The following is a 23448-nucleotide window of genomic DNA, read 5'->3' on the forward strand; positions in this document are numbered from 1 at the left end:
TAACATACTGAATGACTTAGTCACGCAGAATTAGAAAGCAGGGGGAACTGGAGGCTGATTTTGGTTTCCTAAGAGGTTAAGTCTTGGATCACAGAGAGTGTGATAGGCAAAACAGTCATCTGTCAGACTTGGAATGAGTATGTGATTGTTATACCTGTAGAATGACAGATTTGCAAAGGCACTGAATGTTCCTCAAATTTGAAATACCTACATAAAAGTGCCCCAGGTTTGTGCTTACCAGGCAGGAATCACTCCCTGATTGCACTGGACAGGGATTTCCTCCAAATAATGTTGTTAAAAGCTTCCTGTCAAACACTGCTTAAAGCAGAAAAATTGTGGGAAAAATTCTAATTGTGGTAAAGAGTGACTTGGTTCCACCAATACTATTGAATCAGAGTCCTCATACAATGAAATCATCTGCAACAAGTAACATACTTGTTCTTCTCCCGCACTTCCTCCTTGATTCCTCCTCTCTGGCTTATCCCTTGCTTACACACTGCAAATATCTACTTACTATTTTAACTATATTCTCTGAAGAAAAGGTATCCAAATTTACATCATGACATTCTGACTCAGATGGTAGTGTAAGCAATCTTATAAAAACAAAATGTACAGAAAGACATAAATGTTATTTCCATTCTGAGATGATATATTCAGGACTATGGATAATACAGCTATTTAGGTGTAATGACAAGGCACAACATTAAAAATCTAAAACAATGCCAGGGAATTATAATTTATCATCTTGTGCCTTGTTTTAGAGCTCTGTAAAATTGCAAAGCCAATGCCTGTTCTAATCTTTCTGAAAGATCTCTGGATTTTTGCTAGCACACTTTCTCTTGGTACCTATACAAAAAAAAAAAAAAAGGCAGTAATTAGTTTCAGTAAGCTAGAGCCTTAAATCTTCCATCTCTAATAACAGTTAGAGAAACATGTTTTGTCACCTCTGAACAGGGACAGCTGGGTACCTCTCCCCAAGATAATAAAACAGTCCTCTCAGAGAGAGGCCTAGTCTTTTCATTTTTCACATAGAAAAAAAAATACAAACAACAAAATAACTCCAAGATTCTTATGCTGCTACTCATTTGGACCATGGATATACCACAAACCACTTAGAAATGAATCCCAAAACCACTGCGTATGCAATGTAGACAACTGCCACTTTATGTGTGTATTTATATACACATACACCCATACGCACATGTTTTTCTCTCTCTTTGTATGTGAATATTACAACCGACATAAACAAATGGGAATGACAGATACTACTCATACACAGGAAGCTCTGTTCTCCTCCATAGCCAGAGCAGGACACTTCTACCATTTCCTCGACACTACATTTTCCCCCAAGTACTTTATCATCTTTGCCTACCCCAGAACTCTCGGCAATTTAGTGAGACAAAAAGGGCTGACACCAGACAAATTCTTCTCTACATTATCTGCCCTTAGAGCAGCACAAGCAGCTAAGAGAGGGAACCGGTAAATGAATTTCACTGTTCCCCAAGCAGAAATTGGTATATATTAAGAAACTTATTATTTTCTGCATTGCTTTGGAGCTGTTCTGTAATTTGTTCATCTGAGCAAATACTTCTCACTCTGGCAGGAAAATTGAAAAAGACTTGGTAAGCTTTCAGCACCTGAGCTTATTCCATTTCTGCAGGTTAAGACCAGCAGCTTCAAGACTTCAGTGTCTTTTTCTCTGGGTCAGCACTAGCAACTAAAGGTTTTTGAAACAGAGTTATTACAGCAAACAATTTATTTATGCCTTTCATTTTCACTAACAGTCATGTCAGAGATGTCTGCATCTCCTTGAGAGCTGCCAACATCTCCTGGTTTGTAAAGATGCAATGGTTTTCTTTGAAAGAGCTGTATGGCAGGACTACACTTCCCTGCCTGCACGTCAGAAGAAAGTGCTGCAGAGATTATCACAGTCACAGCCATGCTGCGGCAGGGCTCCTAGGCACCAGGTCTAGCATGGAGAGGGGTTGTGGTCGGGACACTTGATCCATACCATGCAACTGCTATGAGCTCTGGGGGCAATTTAGGATGCAGAGGTGCTGGAGTCTCTTTTGCCAACTTGCATGTGCCACAAATGGGCCATTAAGATGCAACAGAGGGAAGATTCCAGAATACAAAACAAACAAACAAACAAAACCACCAAAATATGGAAAGAATGGTGGCTGACAGAGATCCCAAACTGCCACAGTCTTCCTGGGAATCTCCCTTCAAGAGAGACCAGAAACTAGTGCACAGAGAAAGCCCTCACGCACTTTTATCTGAGGTAGATAAGGTCAGTGGACCTGCCCTTCTTCCCATCTCTTAACTGTATGGAAGGAAAAACATGCCCTAGCTCTAAGCTAAAGAATTTACTACTTTGTAATTTGAAGACTAGCAAACCCAAACAAAAAAGAAACCTGATCTCCCAAAACAGATACAAGTTTGTGAAGGGATACAAATCCTTATGCCTCAGGGAATCAGCTGATTACTGAGCTAGTGCAGCCTCACCTCAAGCACTGCATGCGGTTTTGGGCACAATATGAAAATGATGTAAGAAGGATATTAGAGAATGTCCAAAGGAGGGCAACAAAGATGGTGAAGGGTCTAGAGGGCATAATGCATGAGGAGCAGATGAAGTCACTCAGACTGCTCAGCCCAGAGCAGAACAGGCCGAGGGGAGGCCTCATGGCGGCCTGCAGCTCCCTCACGAGGGGAGCGGAGGGGCAGGCGCTGAGCTCTGCTCTGGGGACAGCGACTGGACCCGAGGGAACGGCATGGAGCTGGGACAGGGGAGGGTCGGGCTGGGTGTTAGGGAAAGGTTCTGCACCCAGAGGTGCTCAGACACGGGACAAGCTGCCCAGGAAAGTGGTCACAGTAGTGAGCTTGTCAGAGTTCAAGGAGCATTTGGACAAGGCTCTCACACATAGGGGTCATCGGGTCTGATTTTTTGGGTGGTCTTGTGTGGAGCCAGGAGTTGGACTCGATGATCTTTGTGGATCCCTTCCATCTCAAGATATTCTATGGTTTATGGTTCCAATAGAGATGCACTGCCTGGTAACTTCTAGATTTCTTAAATTATCAGCAAGCTGTACACAACAACAGCAATAGCTGATGGGGTCAGATGGACCTGGTCTAACTACTGCTGCCAATGATACTAGCCCACAAGGAGCTATAGGCCAGACATGGTCCTTCCAGGATTTTCATCTAAAAAAGGCTTTCATGATTTGCATTAAATATTTATAATATGCCAAAAGAGAGATCATATATTTTCTCTGAAAAGTATGACATGGTTTATACTCACGTTTTCATATTGGCTTTACTCTCAATATCATGCACACATCAATATTTGATGGCCTAAGACACATGACTAGCTTTAATCATGTTTGGACAAACCTCCTAATTATACATTTATCCTAGTTGCACAGACCATTGAGTGAGTAATACAAGTCTTAATAGGTCTAATTGCAGCTTTAACTTCTTTCTCTTTTTTAATTAGTTAACAAAAGGAATTAAGCCACAGTTCTCTAAAAGATTAGCTGTAAGTGATAAACCTATAAGCTGCCAAATATGTGTACAACTCTGAACCACCAGATTTACTGTCTAAAGAATCACATGATCCTTAAGCTTTAGTTATTAAGTATTTGCATTTGTATGTGAAGTAGCTTGTAAGGGTCTCTAAAACAAGCTCAATGCATGCTTCATTTAGATTAGGGCCACATGGACTGGCAAAATCACACAGATGCAGCCAACCTAGTGCAAATTACTAGTATGAGTGCACAGCACCAGTGCAAGCTATGTTTTGAACCAATGTTGCTCATCTAAAAGACAGCTCTGTTATACAGCTCCAGCAACTGCATCTGCACCCTTCTCATTACAAGGATATTGAGTTAACCTCCTACAGATTCTACATTTAACTTTTCTAAAAGAAGGCTCAGGACAATGGAATTCCACATTTGAACTACTTAGGCTTGCAGTATATTCTTTTTTATTTTATATAAACATTATGCAACAAACAAGGGTTTGTATCCTTGGAAAGAAGACATGCATAGAGAAAGCAATCCATGCCACCATGCCAGTAGGACTGCTACACAGAGTCTAGAATCGATGTGTGGAAACTAAGGAGAAAGCATCAGGATTGATTTAATTTCTGTGAGTTTCAAGAGGAAACTCCGTTGAACTATACTGAAGTTACACTCTTGCATTTCTGTGGCTGGCAGGGTGTTGCACTGACAATATCCAGCATACCACAGCAGTCCCAAGTGATCAGTTAGACCAACTGAAGACAGATAATTGATATATCTGATACATGTGTATATATATATATATATATATATATATATATATGATATAGTATATCTGATATTCTTCAGAAGTCAGCTGACCAAGGGCTGGACAACTGTGGTCCCTTTTGACAGACAGCTGCATTTACATGCAAACATTTGCCCTGGTCACACAAACACCATTTGTTGCATTTCATTAAGTTTTCCTAGCCCTATCAGCATTTTGCAGGGATCTAAGTGGTTAAAGATGACACACCACACCCTTTACCACAGGTACACAAAGCTGTGCCATTAATCATGATGCAAACCAAAACAGAAATATGCTTCTGAGTATCGGTATTGTGACTAAGAGCATTGGCTCCTCTAAACTCACAGTTTAAATTTCAGCTCATTAGCTGAGCTAGAAGAGCTGAGCAATGGAATGAAATTACAAATGCAGGTGACATATTTGTTTAGACACCAAATACTCCATTTCTTTTAGTCTTCCCAGCAATGATGGAGTCACCTTTAAGAACCTGAAAGTTTCCAAGTCAAACAGGAACATTCACATGTCACGAAAGACAAGTTGACATTAAATGGTGATGTTGATGTTTTAAATTCCATTCTGTGTCTCAGGAGGATGACACAGGTTCCAGCAGAATAGATAAGCCTAAATACATCTCCCAGCTCTGTGCACTCCCAAAGCTTTATACATTTTGAATACATGTAACAAAGGCATTAGCTTACCATGTTGGATACAAGCCCTGGGTCCACACACTGGATAGCAATGGTGTGTCACATCTAGATACAGACCACAAAATCCTACCTCTTACCTTGTCATGTGTGAATGGTCCTAACTGTCCTTCAATTAAAACAGAATCAAACATGAAAAGCTAGAGAGGGGATATATATTCAGCATTTGTGCCAGTCCTGAAGAACACGTCTTTCTGTCAAGTGCAGCCTAGACTTTTAAGCAACTGAATATTCATGCCAAATTTTGGCCATTTGGTTTCTTACTGTCAGGGAGATCTTTGTGCAAGAACAAGGGAAGACAAATATCTGCCTTCATCTACAAGTATTCCTAACTAGTCAATCATGAAGATTGCCATCAGAGAAAACAAAATATATAAAACCATGGGAGCAAAACTTTTCACTAGATGTTTTGTTGGTAGGTATTTTCCTTCTGCTTTAATAGGTTGAGTAAGCATTGTTTTCAGGATTTCCCACAACTGAAAGGAGCTGCGTATGTTTAATCTGTGTGGCATAGAAATGGCCTAGCCATGGTGCATGCTTGTGTGGAGCCTGGTTGGCAACAGGCTGATGAAATATCAGCTCTGATGTAATGGTGTGAGCTGCTAGCACTCAGTTATCTATTATTTTAATATTTCTTAATAGAGAGAAACACGTGCACTTAGAGGTTCATAGTACAGTTATCTGTCTGGATAGCTATAAACAACTCTTCTCACCTCTGCCATGACTTTTTTCCATGAGTGGTGCTGGCAGGGAAGCTTGGGGAGATTCACTGCAGGTGCTGGCTCTTTTGCCGTTTGGTCCACTGCAGAGAAGCAAGTGGGCTTGGACCCCTCTTTTTTCCCCTAGTAGTTCATATCTCTTACACATAACCACTATTCACTCCCCACCTCTTCATAACCACAGCTGCCTTGTAAGTCACTGCTGCACACAACACAATTTTCTGTACCTTGTATTGGATTTAAGTTCTACGATTGCCTCCTTTCAAATTGAACTCTTGAAGTCAAGTCCATCTTTCCTCATCATTTTCACACTATTCTTCTCCTTTACCTGCACATCACAGAATCAAAGTATGGTTGAGGTTGGAAGGAAGGAACCTCTGCAGATCACCTAGTCCATGTCCCCTGCTCAAAGTGGGTTCAACCACAACAGGTAGCTCAGTATTGTCTTGCATATCTGCAAGGATGGAGAAGGTACAGCCTCTCTGGACAACCTGTTACAGTACTTTACCATCTTCACAGTAAAAATGTCTATTTTTATCTTTAAATTGAATTTTCTTATTTCAGCTCATGCCTATTGCCTCATCTTTCCACTGGGCATCATTGAGAAGGGTCTGGCTCCACCCTTACTGCCCCCTATAAGGTATTGACGCACATTGATAGGAGCCCCCTGAACCTTTTCTTCTCCATATCTGAGGCCAGATGACATCTTGGAAAGGCTTACAAGAACATTTGGCCTTACACTCTCTCCAGCTGCAGACCTCAACAAGAAAGAACTGGGAGGCCATACAGCCCTGTCCTCATTAATGCACGATTGCCTGTGCTTCACATCCTATTCAGCATTTCTCACTGCAGCTCTGGGTTGGATCAAGTCTTTGATAAAAAGCTCTGAAAGTAAAGCAACACAGCGGGCTGAGTCTGAGCCTCCCCGGGGAGCTACGCATTCTTCAGTATTGTTTGATGACATGGAAAAGACAGCAAGAATTTGCAAAGCTGCTTTCCAGAGGATGAAGGCTATTCAAAGCTTTGTAAAGCAGATTTTAGGTACAGAAATAAAGGTCCTCTAGGTCCTTCCAAACACACTTGATGTCAAGAGTATACACTGGCTCAGGTTCATGCCAAAATGGTTCTTGGGGCTTTCCACTGCCTCCCTGAACAACATCTCCTTCAGCCAAGCTTACTGCGAGAAGAACCCTCCAGTGGTTGAATGTCTGAGCCTGAAAGCCCAAGTACCCCTGCACACATCAGAGCTTGACCAAGCAGTTGACCTGGTTTGAAGTGAAGGATGTGACCCATTACATGGCATACTGGACAGTGAACAGTAATAACTGAGCAACAAGTTAGCTTTTCTGAAACATCACTACAGGCTCTCTAGGGGTAGGAGCACAGTTCTGGAGGAAGGATGCCACCTTAGCAAAGGTAAGCTGTTCAAATTCTCACATCCATAGGGCAGACACCATCTTATCTACTGTGTCTCTGTTGCCTTCACCCCAAGCAGGCTTTTCTTCACTTGGTTTCCCTGAATTCTTGGCACAGGAAGTGTACAAGTTTAAATACTCGTGTCCAATGAAGGATGCCTATCGTACCCAAAGGTCTTCCCCTGAATTCTCCAGAGCAGGTTACTTTCAGGGTAAACACTGAAGTGAAAATGCTCTCAGCCTTCCTTCAAGTATCTACCCTGCTTCTCCACACAGATAGGCACAGCAAATGAATGTATTAGAGAATATGCTCATTTGATTCACACATGCTTATTATATGGTGGCTGGAGGTTACAAGCATGTTACAGGTGAGACCAGTAAACCATACCAAGACCAGTAAATCATACCAAGATGCAAGCTGCTGAGTTACTGAAACCTCACCACACTTGTTCAGTCATTTACTCAAGTGTTAATTTATAACCCTTTGAATTAGGATGGATTTACACTACAGTTTCTAAAGCAAATCTGATTCTTCTATAGCATCCAACTACACCACAACAAACACTTCAAAACTTCAGCTCATTTTGGATGCATTCAGTGGCCTACCAACTCTTAGCTCTAAGCTCCTCACCTTTGAACAATTTCCTTCTGGGAAAATTCATCTGGTATTCAGAGCCCCCCAAGGAGTACAAGAGAGACTACAGCAAGAAGAAAGAGAACTAAATACATATTTATAGGTAAAATTTAGCAAGGGAGATGAAGCAAAGTCCACTCACCTTTCCTTTGATTGTCTCTAGTATTTGTTAATGGCTTTAGTTCTCCCAGGTGGCCTGTTCAGGCACTCTTAATTGAATGAGGAGAGTTTTATTTGGAAATCTACATGAGATGCTGGCTGATTAAACTGCTCTTATGAGATTTATATTATCATTTAGTATGTAAGATTAACCAGTAAAAACTATAAGATGCTACTTTTTCACTTCTCATGCACTTCAATCAGCAACTAAAGTGTTTAACAACTGGATACCTACGGGTAGGCTCTAAAGTGAAGCACCTCATTAAGCACTCTGGAGAAAACAAAAACAAAAACAAAAACAAAAATACCCTGAAAGTAGCAAGACTCCCATGGCGCTTCCCAGAGCCAGCAGGGAGCCGCTGTGTGCTCCACACATACAGAAATCAGGGCCAAGATTTTCTTAGCTCCTCTGAAATGCAGCCTCCCATCACTGCCCTCTCTTCAAACCTGTGGCAGTCCCGAGAGACTTTTCTATTACTTTCCAGTCATATTGAGGTAGGAAAAAAGAAAAGGGAAAAAAGAGTAAGCCTAATTTCCATTCTCTAATTAAGTAATGTAATTACAAGATACTGGGTGATGAAGCATCACCACCAGGTCAGGACAAAAGCCTCAGTTAAGACAAAGCTGGATTTCAGCTTACTAATTGAAGGGCTTTTCATCAGATTGACCTATCTTGGTAAAAAACATTACATGACATTCAAATGTTGGGACTTACGTTCTTCTTGATTTAGTCTTGGTCATTAATATTGGTCATTAAAGATGGGGGTCTGGAGTGTAACTGGAAGGAATGTAACAGAGCAGCTTGCTTATTCACCAGAACACCGTCCGGTGGAGTGCTACATGCACAGCTGCTTATAGAACACACCTTCAAGGAAAAGGTTGATGTTTTCAAATAAATCACAGGGATCATAAAGTGCCCCATGTTGCCAGTGCTTGCTAGGACACTGAGTTAAAGCACTTCTTTTCATCCTTGTGGATCTGGTGTCAGACAAAAAAGGAGCCTGTAACATTTCAGATGGCTGAAATAGTGGTCATTTATCCGTGTTACAGCGCCATTACACACAGTTTGGCCAGAATGTATCTTCCAAAAGTGCTCCCCTGAGCAACCTTAGCAGTTCTGGGTCGGAAACAAACTGTTGTTTTTTGTTCCAAATCTGTCATGCGGGACACACTTAGTGGCACTTGAAACGAATATCTCCAGCATTAGCCGTTATCACCATTCCCTTACCAGGATGTACCAGGACAACCATAACGTAATCACAAAGACTGGGAGAACCACAGCAAAGTTTTGCAACTGTGGAAACCACGCAAGGCTCTTGACAGACAAATTTTCAGGTAACAGTAGCTGGCATATCACCTGGAATACACAACACTGAAGAGTATTCACAGGCAGCAACAGGCTGTCGTGTTCCAGCCACGGGATGAGTCATGAGCAGAGACTGAATCCAGGCAACCCGGCTGTAAACAAATAGCAGATTTTTCAGAATAAAAAATTACAGGCAGTGGAACACGCTAACAACATCTCCACCTTCTTTGATGCCTATAGAAACTTAGCAGATCTAACCACATTAACCCGATGGGCTGTCCTGGCTCAATCATGCTTTGCTTTGGTTTGGATCAATTTTTAAATTGAAATTTAGTCAAATCCAACAGGTTCTTGGAGAGCAGAACCCCATGTTCCTCTCCCTGAGACAACTGCAGAAACTATGATTTCTCAGCACCCTTCAAAAAAAGCATCAGCCAACTGACTGGGACACCCAGGCATGAAAGTTTTGTACTAAATATGTGTATTTTCAAGGGTAGAATGATTTCTGATAGTCAATAAAGGATACACTGTAATGGAATAACTCAAGGTTTAAATGAAACTACCTCAAAGAAAGCTACAGCCCCAGCATCTTTACCTACCCTGGTTGTTTCACTGATTCTTAGCATATTTTCCTTTGTACACAATATAGGCTTAAGTACACCAGCACGGCAGATCTTGTAGGCAACGTTGCTGAAAAAAACATTGGAATCATTCCAGACTCTAAAGAGAATTTTATTTCTTGCTTTCTGTTCTCACACTTCTCTGGCCTGCTGACTCAGCCAGGATCCAGGAGCACCCAAGCACTGTGAGAAAGGCCGACCTTCCGATATGCCTGGCTTACATCTGAGTGATGTCTCACTTTTAGCATCAGATTTCCAGAGAGAAGCTGATGCATTTACCAATTCCTCCTACCCAGCTTCTTATTCATGATCTTCTTTAAAAAGTTGTTACATGCTTCTTGGAGCGCTATAAATTGGCAAGGCTTTGTCATGCTGTAGCTTCATTTCATTCTCAAAAGCCAGCTGATTTGACAAAATGGCAATCCCATTTAACTATGTTAAATGCATTTGTTATGTCACTATCTTCTCATGAGGCCGTGCCCATCATGTTCAGACATGATGATCAGCATCATTCCCAGGAATTTCCAGCTCCAAACCCATTACACGGGGCTGAGATTAGTACTCTAATTCATTGTTATCCGAATTGCAAATCCAGTGTTTTGTGTACCATGCGAACTGTATGCATTTAAAAAGCAATGCGAGCACTTCAAAAGACTGATTTAGCACCCGGTACCATAAGACACTTCCCATCTTCACACTATTCGCACATTACTCGGAGCACAATAGTCCTTTTCTCAGCCCTTATGCACGACCCAGGAGGCCACAGAGTGTGTGGGCTCCTGAAGAATCACTTACACTTCCTACAGTGTGACCGATGCTTTTCTGTTAGTAGGCAACTAAGACCTCAACCAAAAAAAAAGGCCCAAATCCACCCTTTTGCATCTGAACACAAGCCAAAGCAGCTGAATAACACTTTCCCTCTCTCCTGCATCCTGCTTTTCAGGACAATATGCCTGACTTCCAAGCCCCACCAAGGCTCCGCTAAAAGACTAGCTTTGTTTCCAGGCCCCCTAATGAGCCTTAAACTGGGTTGAATTAATTGTTTATTTTCTTTGTCTGTCAGGCATCATTAATCAAACTCTCCTGAAGCATCATGCTTCTTTCCAAGTCATAAGCTTCAAGAACACCAGCCATAAACTGCCTCACTTCCATCCAAGCTAAGCGCACGGCAGCTTACATCCTCAGACAAACAGCAACGTCTCTCCAGAGCTATATTTGAGCGACCCAGTGAAGCAGGAGGGGACATAATCCAATACCCTCACTACACAGTTATCTGGGAAGCTTACTTCCAAAGGAACAGGATCACCCGGTGCCATCCAGACTGCTTTGCCTCCTGAACTTGTTTGACCCAAGCAGACTTCCCCAGTACATGAGCACAGCGTGCGATGGGGGAACACTGCATCAGGAGTGGTTTGTGTTCCTCGGGTCATAGCCGCCACTGCAAGGACCACGTCAAAGTGGTACAACGTTTTGTAATTCCTTACTCTATATTTCAAGGTCTGCTTGGAAGCTCACATGCAGCACTATTTTTTTTCCCAACTGGTTCAATCTCAGTCTATTTAAGGAACGTTTTCCTTTTCTTCCAATCTGGGGATGTTCTGAATGTGGTTGACCTTCAGATGCTGTAATAATTACTTATAAAGCACAATGCTAAAGCATTTTAGAGACTTCCAATAAGACAGTGTTGAAGCAATAAGACAACCTTTTTGTGGTCCATCAGCATGCTCTGGTGTGAGGTCTCTGCTGCAATATGACAAGTATACATTTTAACAGACAAGACAAGAAGGAATGCTTCCAAGACACACACAGCCTGGCAGTGGAATAAATAACCCCTCCTCCCTCTGCTTCCTCAGCAAATAACTGGTTCAGGTGAGATTTCCTGCTCAGGCACAATAAAAGCAAGACAGGCAGGATGGAAGTTACAAGCAGGCATTGCCTCCAAACCATCCATTAACAGGCACAGCAGCTCACTCTTCCTCCTCTCCAACCGAGAGACTGTAAATTCAGGTTTTGTCGTAACAATGGGACAAAGCTGTAAAGGTCTTCAGCCTGTGAAGATCTTTCATGCCTGCACCACAGTCCCCAGCTGGTGTCTCTAGGCATCTTCCTGATCCAATGAAACAGCACCAAATGCAAGCGTATTGATTAAAAAGATGTAGGGTCTGACTCAATTCCCACAAGGACACAGAAAAGGCTCCCACAGACTTCCAAAGGATGAGCTGAATCAGAAGCCCAGTCACAGACCCAATGATAATGATTTAAACATCTTCCAATACCCTAGATAACCAATGGCTCTCTGAAAAAGGCAATTACAGGGAGCCCTCGCAGAGACCTAAGGCAAATTAGGATTTAGCCTCAAGCCTATTTCTGGATTCTCTCCCAGCACAAACCTCTGTCCACCTGCTCCAGAAAATGCCTGAGCTCTGAGGAGCAGTTCTGACATTTCCGTGCAAATTGCTGCCTTTGCTTTATTGAACTGGCAACAGGATGCATCAGTTCAGGTGAGTTACAACATGAACGACAGAAGCATCCCTTCTTATTTCAGCATCCACAGCATTTGATTCAGATTTTGCACTATTTCAGACTTAATAACCCCAAAATACATAGCAAAGGGTGGTGTCTGACTGCCCCAACCTCTGGGGAGCTGAGACTTGGGGCTGTAACCTTGCTTGCTCTCAGGTCCTGGAGGTGAGAGCACAGCCAGCCCTGTTCCAGACCCACCGCAGACTGGAAACGCTACGTATGGTAGAGATATTCATTATGATAGTTTCTTCAAGTTCCTTTTTTCCATCCTATGAATAAGCCTTGGAGCTATACTGACTCTCTCCTGGCAGCCATCACCAGCTGGGTTTTCAATAACTCTTCCCAAATGCTTTACAGATACATAGATACAAATACTGGAAAGGGGAAAAAAAACCTCCAAGCTGAAAATACACCACTCAACATTTCTGGTAACACCTAGGAAAAGCCTCCTTCTTTCACTGATGGTCTTTTTGGGGCTGATGCTCTGAGAACCCCCTAACCTGGTTTTCATTTATGATTTCCTTTGCAAGAGGGACAGGTAGAAAGGGACAGGGTAGGAGTATAAAGCAGTCAGGGACAAACACGCAGTGGTAGTTTGGTAATTCTACACTCACTTTATCTCAGCAAGCCGCAACTACTGCATCTATATAAATCTTCTCCCATCTCTTCTGTCCTAGGTCAGCAAAATCTGAGGGAACAATGAGGATCCACGATTCAAGAGTTCAGATCATTACGCTTGTCTGTGCACGAGAAGATTTGCTTTTACATGGAGACAGTTTCCCATACAGTATTTGGTATCAGCTGTGCTGAAGACACTAGCAGACTTGACAGATGCCCAGCACACCTGAACACCAGCCCAGGAAATGCTTCTTTATTGAAAGAATAAAAAAATGAATTACTCTTTTCCTCCAATCCCCCTCACATAATCCAGATGAGATCATGCAAGATAATACGAGTGCTCTCAGGTGTAAGGGAGAGGGAAAGTGATGCAGACTCTGTCCCTAAAGAACGTGGTTCTGCAGTGGAGGCTTTGTGCAGAGCAGTGATGAGAGCCCTTATCCTCTCCTTTTCCTCCACCCAACTTCAGCACAGCATCCTCCCTCACCTGGGACCCAGTGAGCCATCCCACAGCAGCTCTGCCATGGTGAGGGGGGAGCTCTGACAGCTGGGGGGAAGGAAGGGATGTGCAGATCATCACGGCTCGTCTTAACAGAGTAGAGGCAAAGCAGGACTGGGCTACAGCTACCAGGCAGAGCAGCAGGGTACAATACCAGCACTATGCACAAAGCAGCAACAGCAGCACTTGGCAATTTCACTGTTGACACTGCTGGTGGTCAAAACAGCAACACTACCGTAGTGTATGACCCACTCAAATCTCTGCCTCAGGGACAATATTTTCCAGAGCAGTCAAGAAAAAGGGCAAGCATGCAGAAATCCAAATGTCAATAGCTGCTGCTCATCTGTAGGGCTCCAGTGCCACATTAAGGGCTGGCAAAATACACCAGAGGCAACCAAGAGCCTTTGTCCAGGAGCATTCCATGTCAACCCCAGCACAGATTTCTGCAACAGCCACACGAAGAGTCGAGAATTGCACGTGAGGGAAAGGACTGAGTGTATATATAACAGGGCAAAGGTGCTTGCAGAATCTATTTTGCCTTCTTTCTAAAAGAGATTTCCCCTCTAAAACAATAGGGTGAAACGATGGGTTATAAACATTCCCGCAATTCACAGTGATTCCCAGATAACACTCGGTTCCCTTCTCACATACAAAAAAGATGGCTTCAGGCTTTTGTTTGCTTCTGGTTTTCACACTGGGGATTTATCTTATGCAGTAGAAACAAAGAAGTAGAAGCTGTATGTTTTATAATACAACTTCTGCCAGTGCACTTTTTTGCTTGGAGTGAATCATGGTGTGTAGGGGTGTGGGCTTGGTTTGTGTTTATGCTTTTTAAAATTAACTCAGCTAACCATTTGTTCCATACTTCATATAATTTGCTGCCTCTCTTTCAGCACTCCTTGAAAGACGAGCTTTGGCAATAAATCTAGATCTGTCAAGTCTGAAACACGGGACTTTAGCAAGCACTGCAGGCTAACTGGAATTCCATAGTGGACTATTTGCTTCCTCTTTCAGAGATAAATCAAAGGAAGAGGAAACAAACAAACAAACAACAAAAAAAAAACAGTAGTAGACATACCTATGCTGATTAACTTGCAGGTGGTGCAATGAGAAGGTTGTATCACGTTAGCTATATTGACATTTAAACAGAAATATTTAACAAAGAACTGAAGGATTCAAAAGCATATTCCCTGTTTACCTTGTTATTTGCTTTCTCATTCCCAAACTTGTTACCATCTGCAGATCTGATGTCTCCCAGCAAACCCACATTACCACAGCCTGGTCTGCTTGATTATTAGGTATGCCTGGTCTCCCAGCCTAGTGGAGCCAAAGTACTTAGCAGAGTACTTTGCTCATCTGTTAAATAGCATCCCTTTTACACAGAAATATGCTTTACTCATGACGTTCACGTGGGAAATGGCTGGATTTCACAAGACTGGGAGAATAGTCTGCAACTTTGCACCTTCAGGTTCTTTCTTGCTTTAAGAAGCTGGTGTCTGTCTGCGAGGGAGGGGGGTCCTGAGCTCTCAGAAGTAAGTTTCTGCTAAGAAGTGTGGGAAGGTTAGTGTCAAAAACAAGCTTTCATTAGGGACAGATTTCTGGCCAAAATGGTCAGCTCTCAGAGGCAACAGTAGTACTACGACTAATAGATGTGGATATTCGAGTAGCCAGAAACAAACTCTCAGCATGTGGCCTGATCACAGATAATCAAGTGGCTTCATGTGAAGCTGCTCAGAACAAGAGAACGGCGCAGCTGGGGCTGCGTGCTCCTCCCAGCGATGTTCTGGACTATCGGCCAGCTCAGGATGCTCAGCCACAACATGGGTAATCAGGCACTATGCTCATGAAAAAGCTACCTAGGGAAAAAAACAATCACTTATTAAAGCGAAGTTTATATTGATACAGAGGGAGAGAGACAAATATTTAGCTGTTTGTATGGATGGAAATGCATCTTAGTGAAGAAACTCCACGAGGTTTGTATGCTCGGTGAATTTCTCTGTGCTGTGACCCTACACTGTGCAAGCAGCTCACTTATTTTTTGCTGATTTATTATGGAGCATAAACCAGCCACCCCAAAGTGCTTGCCAAAAGCCAAATGGTTGCCAGAAGCTACAATCAACAAAGAAATAGTTTTGCAGGTGGAAGTACCAAAATTTGTATACGTGCAGGTGCAGAACTAATTAAAAGGCGTGCATAAAGGGAAGTAATTTCTTAGCAGGTGTTCATACTTACAAAATACAAATTAAGATATATACATGCTTTATTGAAGTTTCTATAAACAGAGCTAATCTAGAGATCTGCCTAAATATGTAACAATTTTAAACCATTTTAGATTAATGAACAAGTTTGTTAATGACCTTTTACACAACTTTTATTTTAGGAAGCGTTAGTGTTATAGAGCACAAACGTGCAAGTATCAGAGACAAAGTGCTGGAGGACTCTTTTCTCATTTTTCTATAGAGAAAGGTGCACTGATGTAAATTGTCAAATTCCATTATTTAACAGAATAAATGTGAACTTCTCAATATCATCGCAGTCATGTTACTTCTGATCATTTCCTTTAGTTAAATTTATCGCCAGCTATTTTCATCCTCGAAACCAGGTGTATTTGTGGAATTATTCTCTGATACAGCATTTATTTGGGTTTCTTACTTTGATTTGTTTTAAAGCTACTGTAAGATTTCATGAACAGTAACCAAACCTTTACATATCTATTTCTCTCTTTTTATTTTATTTTATTTTGCTATGCATGGAAACGATGCATTGTTGTTTTCTGTAACCACCACCTCCTATATACTCTGAAACTAGCCTTAAATTTTGGACTGGTTCTCTCCTGTGAGAGCCAATTACTTAGATCTTAGAGGATGAGAGATTCATTCTTCATTTACTTGATGAATAATCTCTATCCATGCTCTTTCCTTGTCACATGGGTATTTCTTTATTGCATAATTTGTCAGTAGGACAGATACAAAAGAAAATGTCCTTTTCTGTATGCTTTTTTCCACAATATATTATAAATAATTTACATTTTCACCACTCAAATTATGGCCTTTTGATTGTTCTTCTTTACACATTCAAATTTTATCAACACACTGCCAGAAACCTTTACAATTTGTGTGCCTTCAGTGTCCACCAGAACTGTAGCTGCTTTCTGCCTCTGTCTGCTTCCATTTACACCCCAAACTTACACTACGTGGATGTGTACTCTATTAGTTGCACAGTGGCAGCATTCACGGGGCACCAGACACTGTCAAAATTTGAATAAAGGCAATCCCTGAAGACACGGTTTGCTATTTCTACTGAATGACTATTGTTTCTGGCCTCTTTCTGTATTTTTGTTGTCACTGCATGAAGGAGTTTTCTGTACAGGATTCTATGGGCTCCGCCTGTGCCAACTTGCTCTTTCTAGCCATGGGTTCTCATGCTAACTTGGACAGGAGTATGTATCTACTTATAGTATGCATCTACTTATAGTACGTATCTACTTATAGTAGCCTCCCCGCTGCTTTTATTTCTGCCAGCAAACGTTTCACATTTCAGCTCCTAGCCTTCCTCCATGACAAACATGCATACTGTCTTAAAAGAAAGGACAAAATATTGAGAGGAAAGCCAGTGTTTTCCTCCTTAAATGAATCTTAAAATGAAAAATCTGAAAAAATGCCTGGTTAGTCACTGCATAAAGAAAAAAAAAAAAGCTGCATCAGCTTTTCTCTGATGCTTCATTAGTATTTCAGGAATTCACCTTGTTCAATGTGGCATGTCCTCACAGTTACAGATCAGGCCTCCAAGAAGGATACCGAAGTGGCAAGGATATCATGTGAAGTTGTGATTATGCTTATGACCTTGTTCAGCTGCTGGGTAGAGCACAGCCATACAGCAGCTGCAAAATACTCCGTGACACCTGGTAGAGCTCAGGACTGAAGTAAAAAGGAGTAGAGGGGACTTTTCTAGATCTGGGGGAGTTTGTGTCCAAGGTTGTAGTTTGGGTCCAGAGTTAGTGTTTTTGTAAATCCAGGAGAAACTAACACAGGTCAGGCTATTTTGACTGTGGCTCTTTTGTCACTTCCAAAACACTGGGATTTGGGTTTTAAACATGTTCCAGCTTTATATATAATACTCTCCCTCACTTTGGCTACAGATATGCCACTGCCACTCTGAGCTCCTGTATACTGGTGACCATAACATTAACCCTTAATATATTAGTCCTTTGGGGCTAATAAGCCCCAAATCCTTAAACTAAAAATCTGCTCTGGAAGTATAAATTACATCAGCCCAGGTCCAGTGCCTAACAAGCAGAGGAGGAGCAGACATTAACTACAGGACCAGGTTCATTGCAGGGAGACTGCTGAGAACCTGAGCGTGAATGCATGGCCATGATGTGAGAAGTCCAATTGGTTCCTCAAAAAATGCTTCCCTCTTCAGGCTACTATCCAGATGATTTTGCAGAATACTATGAAAAGAAAGAAAAGAAAGTTTTTTTTTTAAAAAAAAAAAAGCTAGCCTTATTTTAGATGAGAGATGTTTTTTCCTTAGAAAGGATGCTTCCTGCCCAGTTATAAACCCAAACAATTTACAGGAGCTAAAGGCTTCTGCACTTGGCCATATGCGTTTTTTATTAGCAACACAGTGGCAAGCCAACTTGAAAGCCAGACAGACATGTGACTGCCACTGCCTGTTTTAGGTGGAAACTCTCTGTTATTAGAAACAGCAGAGCACGTGCGTGGGCAGGAGGGAGCAGGGAGGAGAGGTTTAGGTTGTCATTCTTTAGGCGTGACCCAAATGTTGTAATCTCTGGAACGCAGCTGGGCAGAAAGGATGAGGAATGCCCCTGTCTCTCTTGGGGAAATCAGTCCTATGCTACCAGGAGCAGTGATTTGTCTCTCCAGGAATGTTTCCACATGCAGCAATTAAACCTCCTCTATAATATGATTTAAACAAGAGGATATTCTTCCTGAGAATCTGCCAGATAATTGTTTCCTCTAAGTGCCTCTGATAGGCGAGGAAAAGAACATGATGAGGAGTCCTCAAAATGGGGTTCTGTGGCTATCCCGAAAGCAGGTGAGGGATGCTGTGCATAGCTTGACTAAATGAAGTGAGCCTGACAACTCCATCATCAGTTCCACAGACATATCCATCATCTAGTGTAAAAGGAGCTGAAATTATGTCTAATGTCCTTGCTATCATCCACTGCCTTTGACAGAAAGGAAACAAGCTGATGAGTTTGTCACCCCACATGCCATAAGCAGACTTCCCAACAAACTCCAATGGCTTCTGCTATGATATAACAGGACAAGAGTATAGCCATGGATTGTTTTAAAGTCTTTTTTAAGCCTTTTAAAGTTTCTTGAGAATCTCTCCCAAAACAAAACTCTTCTATCAACAGAAACTGTTGTTTAGCTAAGTCTCACTTGTTATTTTTATGAACGTGCACGATCAAAGAATAACAGATTTCACAGTTAGGGAAGAACAGTTACCCAGATCACACTTCAACCACAAGAGGCCAGACAGCACAACACACCATATGTCCAACACACACCCGAGGGATACCTTTCACTCGAGCACCGTGTCACAGGGTGTTTTTAGGAACATATTGTCCAGCAATTCAGGACACCTCGCAAAGTGCCTTGCAGAGATCTTACCTGTTCAGTGATGAAGGAGCTGGAAAAAGTGACAGCTGACCAGAAGAAGATCCCACAGCTGAGGATGATCTTTCTGTTGAAACGGTCCCCAAGGTAACCGAAGATGGGCGCTGCAACCATGAAACTGCAGATGAAAACTGCAAAGGGGAGAAAAATGAAAGAAATTATTAATAAACATCAGGCCAAGAACATGAAAACTAATTTTCTGCAAGCCAAATCCTCTAGAGAGCAGTTCCATGTGATTAGATGTTCTGCAGCCCTGGCTTACAAAGTCAGGCAATCTGATGGGCTTTCAGAAGCCAGTGTTCCCTTAATCAACCAGCTTTCTCATTCCCAGAGAAACTTCAGACACTGATCTGAAAACACCAGCCTTTCACCGTCTGCTGCGAGCACAGAATCCAGGGATTGGCAAAACCAGGGCAGAATAAATGAAGAGCTTCTGCACAGACATCCCTGAGAAGGTGAAGGCTGGACAGAATTTTAAACAGAAAACAAAACATGGGCTCCTTGTTGGTCCTTGCAGCAGAAACCAGAGAGAAACAGGCTACAAAAACTGAAGTTCTTTCATCCATCCTAGCAGTATATTCAGGCAACCATAAGGCAGGAAAAACAGTTATCACTGCTAGGTTCATCCTACTGGCACCAGCCCTGCAGTTAGACAGAAAGCTCTAGTCTCCTCCTTAGGTCCTTTTACCAGCATGGAATTTGTATTTACACACATCCCTGAGCAACTACTTCACTAAAAGAAACAGTTATGACCTACAATTCCCTAACAGGCCAGGGATGTCTTTAACCAAAAGACTACGAGTTCCCGTTCCCGCAGGCTTCCCCGCAAATAAACCCCAAGTGTTAACCCAAGACCTTTAGGCCTGTAGGAATGAGGCTCCTGGTAGAACGTCCCCTGCAAAATCTCCTGAGTTTCAGAGTTCACTCCTCCAGCCTTGACCAGTGACACCACCGACGAAAACACCTAAAATGAGGTGCTCACACCATATTCACAATTAATGAGGATCTTTGCAGAAATAGCCGGGTTTTAAGCTGATTTAAACTTGGCTTTTGTCTGCATTAGAGATCTGATGAGAGATTTGGATGAGAACAACTACATTGCTTTTAATGCTGTTTAGTTATCCCAAGATAAATTTTGGCTTTTACTGCCTGCCTGGGTTCAGCAAACCCAGGAGGATTTGGGTGGGACGCTGGAATATGTGCAGACCCACCTTTAGGCACAGAGTTATGACTCACGTTGGGTAGTTCCAGGAAGGCAGGGTGGGCTTTTGGCATCGTCCTACCTTAGCCATCTATTTTAAGAGTGTAAATGGGTGGGGGGAAATTTAAGAAAAAAAGGCAAAAGCAGGCTGCACACTCCTTTGGTTGGAATGTATGCATAAAATTAAAGTGGTTTGGACACAAATTATGAAATTGTCATGGATGGTGATACATGATAGCCCAAAAATATGCAGAATGCTGAACTGTGAAATGATCTAAATGTCTCTTCCTTTTTAATATATGAAGATGTCAAAGCTGCTTTATATGTAACATATACCCATCTACGTGTACTTTGTAAGCCATACAATTGTGTGTACATCAACTTTGCACTGTGATGTTTATGGTGGGAATTACAGATTTACTGTTTTTGCTTCTACAGTAAAATAAACAGATAAAAACACAGAAACGTTCCTATGCAAAAAGAAGTACGTGCAGCATTACATCACAGTAATAGCACGGACAGTCTTGCTGTTAAGCTAGCACAAATTTTGGCTTACAAACCTCAGCACTGCAAGGGTCCAACTGCACTGGCCCCAGTCCAACAAGGCACTTAAGCACACGCTTATATTAAGCACTTTAGAGTCATCAGCTCCGCGGTTAAATGCTTTTCCTGAATTAACACCAATGTGCTCGGCACCTCACAAAGCTGGTACAGCATCCTGGCACACGGGGTATGTGGCTGTTTATTGGGAACGAGGAGCAGAAAATGACTCTGCCTCTGCCTACTGCAGCTTGGCCTTGCCCTTGGAAGGACACCGAAATTCATTCGCCTCACCATCAGACCTCCTGCCGTTTTTATGATGTAAAAAGACATAAAGCTAAAAGAGCTTCTAAGGGAAAATTAGAAACATCCAAGTCAGCACCCCACCATTTCAAATATTGAATAACCCGATTAATTCAAATCTGAGACATGCAGAGTGTGATCCAAAATTCACATTAATCAGCCGGATTATTAGCTTCAGCGACCTCTGGATGATAAATGTGAAGTCTAATTCTGGAATTTGGGCAAAAGTAGGCAAAAAAAGCACAAACCTGCTCTTTCCAATAAAACAAACCGAAAAAAGATCATCCAGTGCCCCTCCAACTGCATACAGCCTGCTGTTACTCAAATCCCTTTAGAGAATTTATTTTTGGAAGGTTCTGTTCTGAAACGAGCTGTGAGCTTTGTCACCAGTAAACAGCCAACTTGACAGCTCCACAAGGTGTAAAACGAAAGGACAACAGAACCTAATAAATAATAGATAATAGAACACAGCTGTCATAATAATAAATGCAATTGCTATCAGAGTATTTATGACCCAAATATGCATCAAAGCATTGATTGACTCAAATAAATGCAGAATATGATGGCCGTGTGATCTGTCAAAAGGAGCTGCCTGTTACAGGCATTTCCCATGAATCAATTTTTGCAATTACTCCTGCAAATGACAGATGAGACTCCTGAACGCTAGACACAGCTCTACAACAAACAAAAAGTGACTTCACAGTCGCTGCAATGGCTGAGTGGAGGTGAATGAAGCTAAGCCATCTTACCAGGTGGGATGGAAACCTGAGTTACTCCAGACCAGGAGCTGGGGTTCTAAGATAACTGAACACCATGAAGGACAGATCTTATCCAGAAGACAGGAAATTACCTGTGCGTTCAGCTGGGACGAGATGGCCACAGCACAATGCAGAGGGATGTATTCCAGTAAAGGAGCCTGGTACTTGTGCCAGTCTCTTCCAGGCTGGCTCCTCTGCCTCTCCCACAGCATTTTCTCCTCCTTGTATTCACCCACTCCTGTGAGCATCCCAGTGACACCACAGCAGCTGCTGCTCCGGATCAACCCCCCGCCACAAATCTTTTGTGTTAGGAGAGAACTGTGACAGAAGCTGGCCTTTCATTTGCCTCTTCCTAATAACAGCTCCTCTTCCATTTCTACTTAGAGCCCTCTCGGAACATTACCAACTCTTGAAGAGAAATACAGTGCAATTCAGGGCAGAGTTAGGAATCCACTGGGATTTGGGATAAGATACTGAAAAGGCAGGGACCGCATTCAGAGCAGCTGGGGGCAGGTATAGCAACGTCAGTCACCATTAAGTACACCATGCAGCTAATTTCTTAGTGCTCCATCTCCAACAGTGCCAGCAAAAGTGGCTCAGTCCCAGCACTGGGTGGAGCAGAGATACATTTCTGCAGGAACAAATTACCGTGTGACACATAACGAATGCCACCTCGGGAGGAAGGTTCTTTTAAGTACAGGTATTTTTGAAAGGAGATCACATTTGTCTTCATACCGCCCTTTGTGGCTTAGCCACTAAAATGCCAACCGTGGTGAGAATGCAGGAAGAGGATAATTGCCAAACAGGACGGCTCGGTGTCTATTTCTGCCTCTGAATGCCTGTCCCACCCTGTACAGGTGCACAATCACCTTCGTAGCCAGCACTGCCCAGCTTTTTCTGTGCACAGCTGGAATTACAAAAATGCTTTAAAAAACATACAACTTACACTCCCTTCCCTCTCCTCTGCCCAAGCAGATGGTGGAGAAAGAAAGCATCACCCCCTGCTTCTTTGCGTACTTCGTGTGCTTCAGACTTCTCTCAGGGACTGCAGGCAGGAGCTGCCACTCAGCCAGCGCCTTCCCCTGTTATGAGCTGTCTGTAACCAACGGCGAAGTAAACCCCAGGCAGTGGAAGCAAAGGAGATGAGGGGAGAGAGAGAAAGCACAGACCTTAGAGTTAACAGCCCCAGAATGTTTCTGCCTACTGGAATTAGACTGGGTCACTGTTATTTTTCTCTCCTTTTCCCTCCAAACAAGAATTTACCAGGTTGACTCTGCAATTGTTGCCTGTAAGGGCTCTGACCCCTTAGCTCCGCACCCCTTGATTCCTAAGACACTGCTGCCTCTGCCTCTGTTGCTCTTTTCTTACATGGACTGATCAACTGCCTGTGTCTCAGAGGGAGGCTCTCCTGCCCCCAGGTCACCCACGTAGTGTAACCCTGACGGAAGAGAGGCATTGACACTGACACCCGCAGGGACTGCATTTCTCCCTTACTGGAA

At 42.6% G+C, this 23448-nt stretch overlaps 1 protein-coding gene across 2 annotated transcripts in view; it reads right to left on the bottom strand.

Moving 5' to 3' along the window:
- SPNS2 (sphingolipid transporter 2) overlaps positions 1-23448 on the bottom strand; it is a 132408-nt gene that overhangs the window by 51334 nt on the left and 57626 nt on the right. For both annotated transcript variants that reach the window (XR_004755367.1, XM_035343310.1), the window contains exon 3: positions 19142-19278. Coding sequence is in view for 1 of the 2 variants with exons in the window: in XM_035343310.1 (XP_035199201.1) it covers positions 19142-19278 (137 nt within the window). In the remaining variant the exon portion in view is untranslated. The remainder of the gene's footprint in view (positions 1-19141; positions 19279-23448) is intronic.

The sequence above is a fragment of the Oxyura jamaicensis genome, chromosome 19, assembly GCF_011077185.1.
Source record: "Oxyura jamaicensis isolate SHBP4307 breed ruddy duck chromosome 19, BPBGC_Ojam_1.0, whole genome shotgun sequence".
Taxonomy (NCBI): Eukaryota; Metazoa; Chordata; class Aves; order Anseriformes; family Anatidae; genus Oxyura; species Oxyura jamaicensis.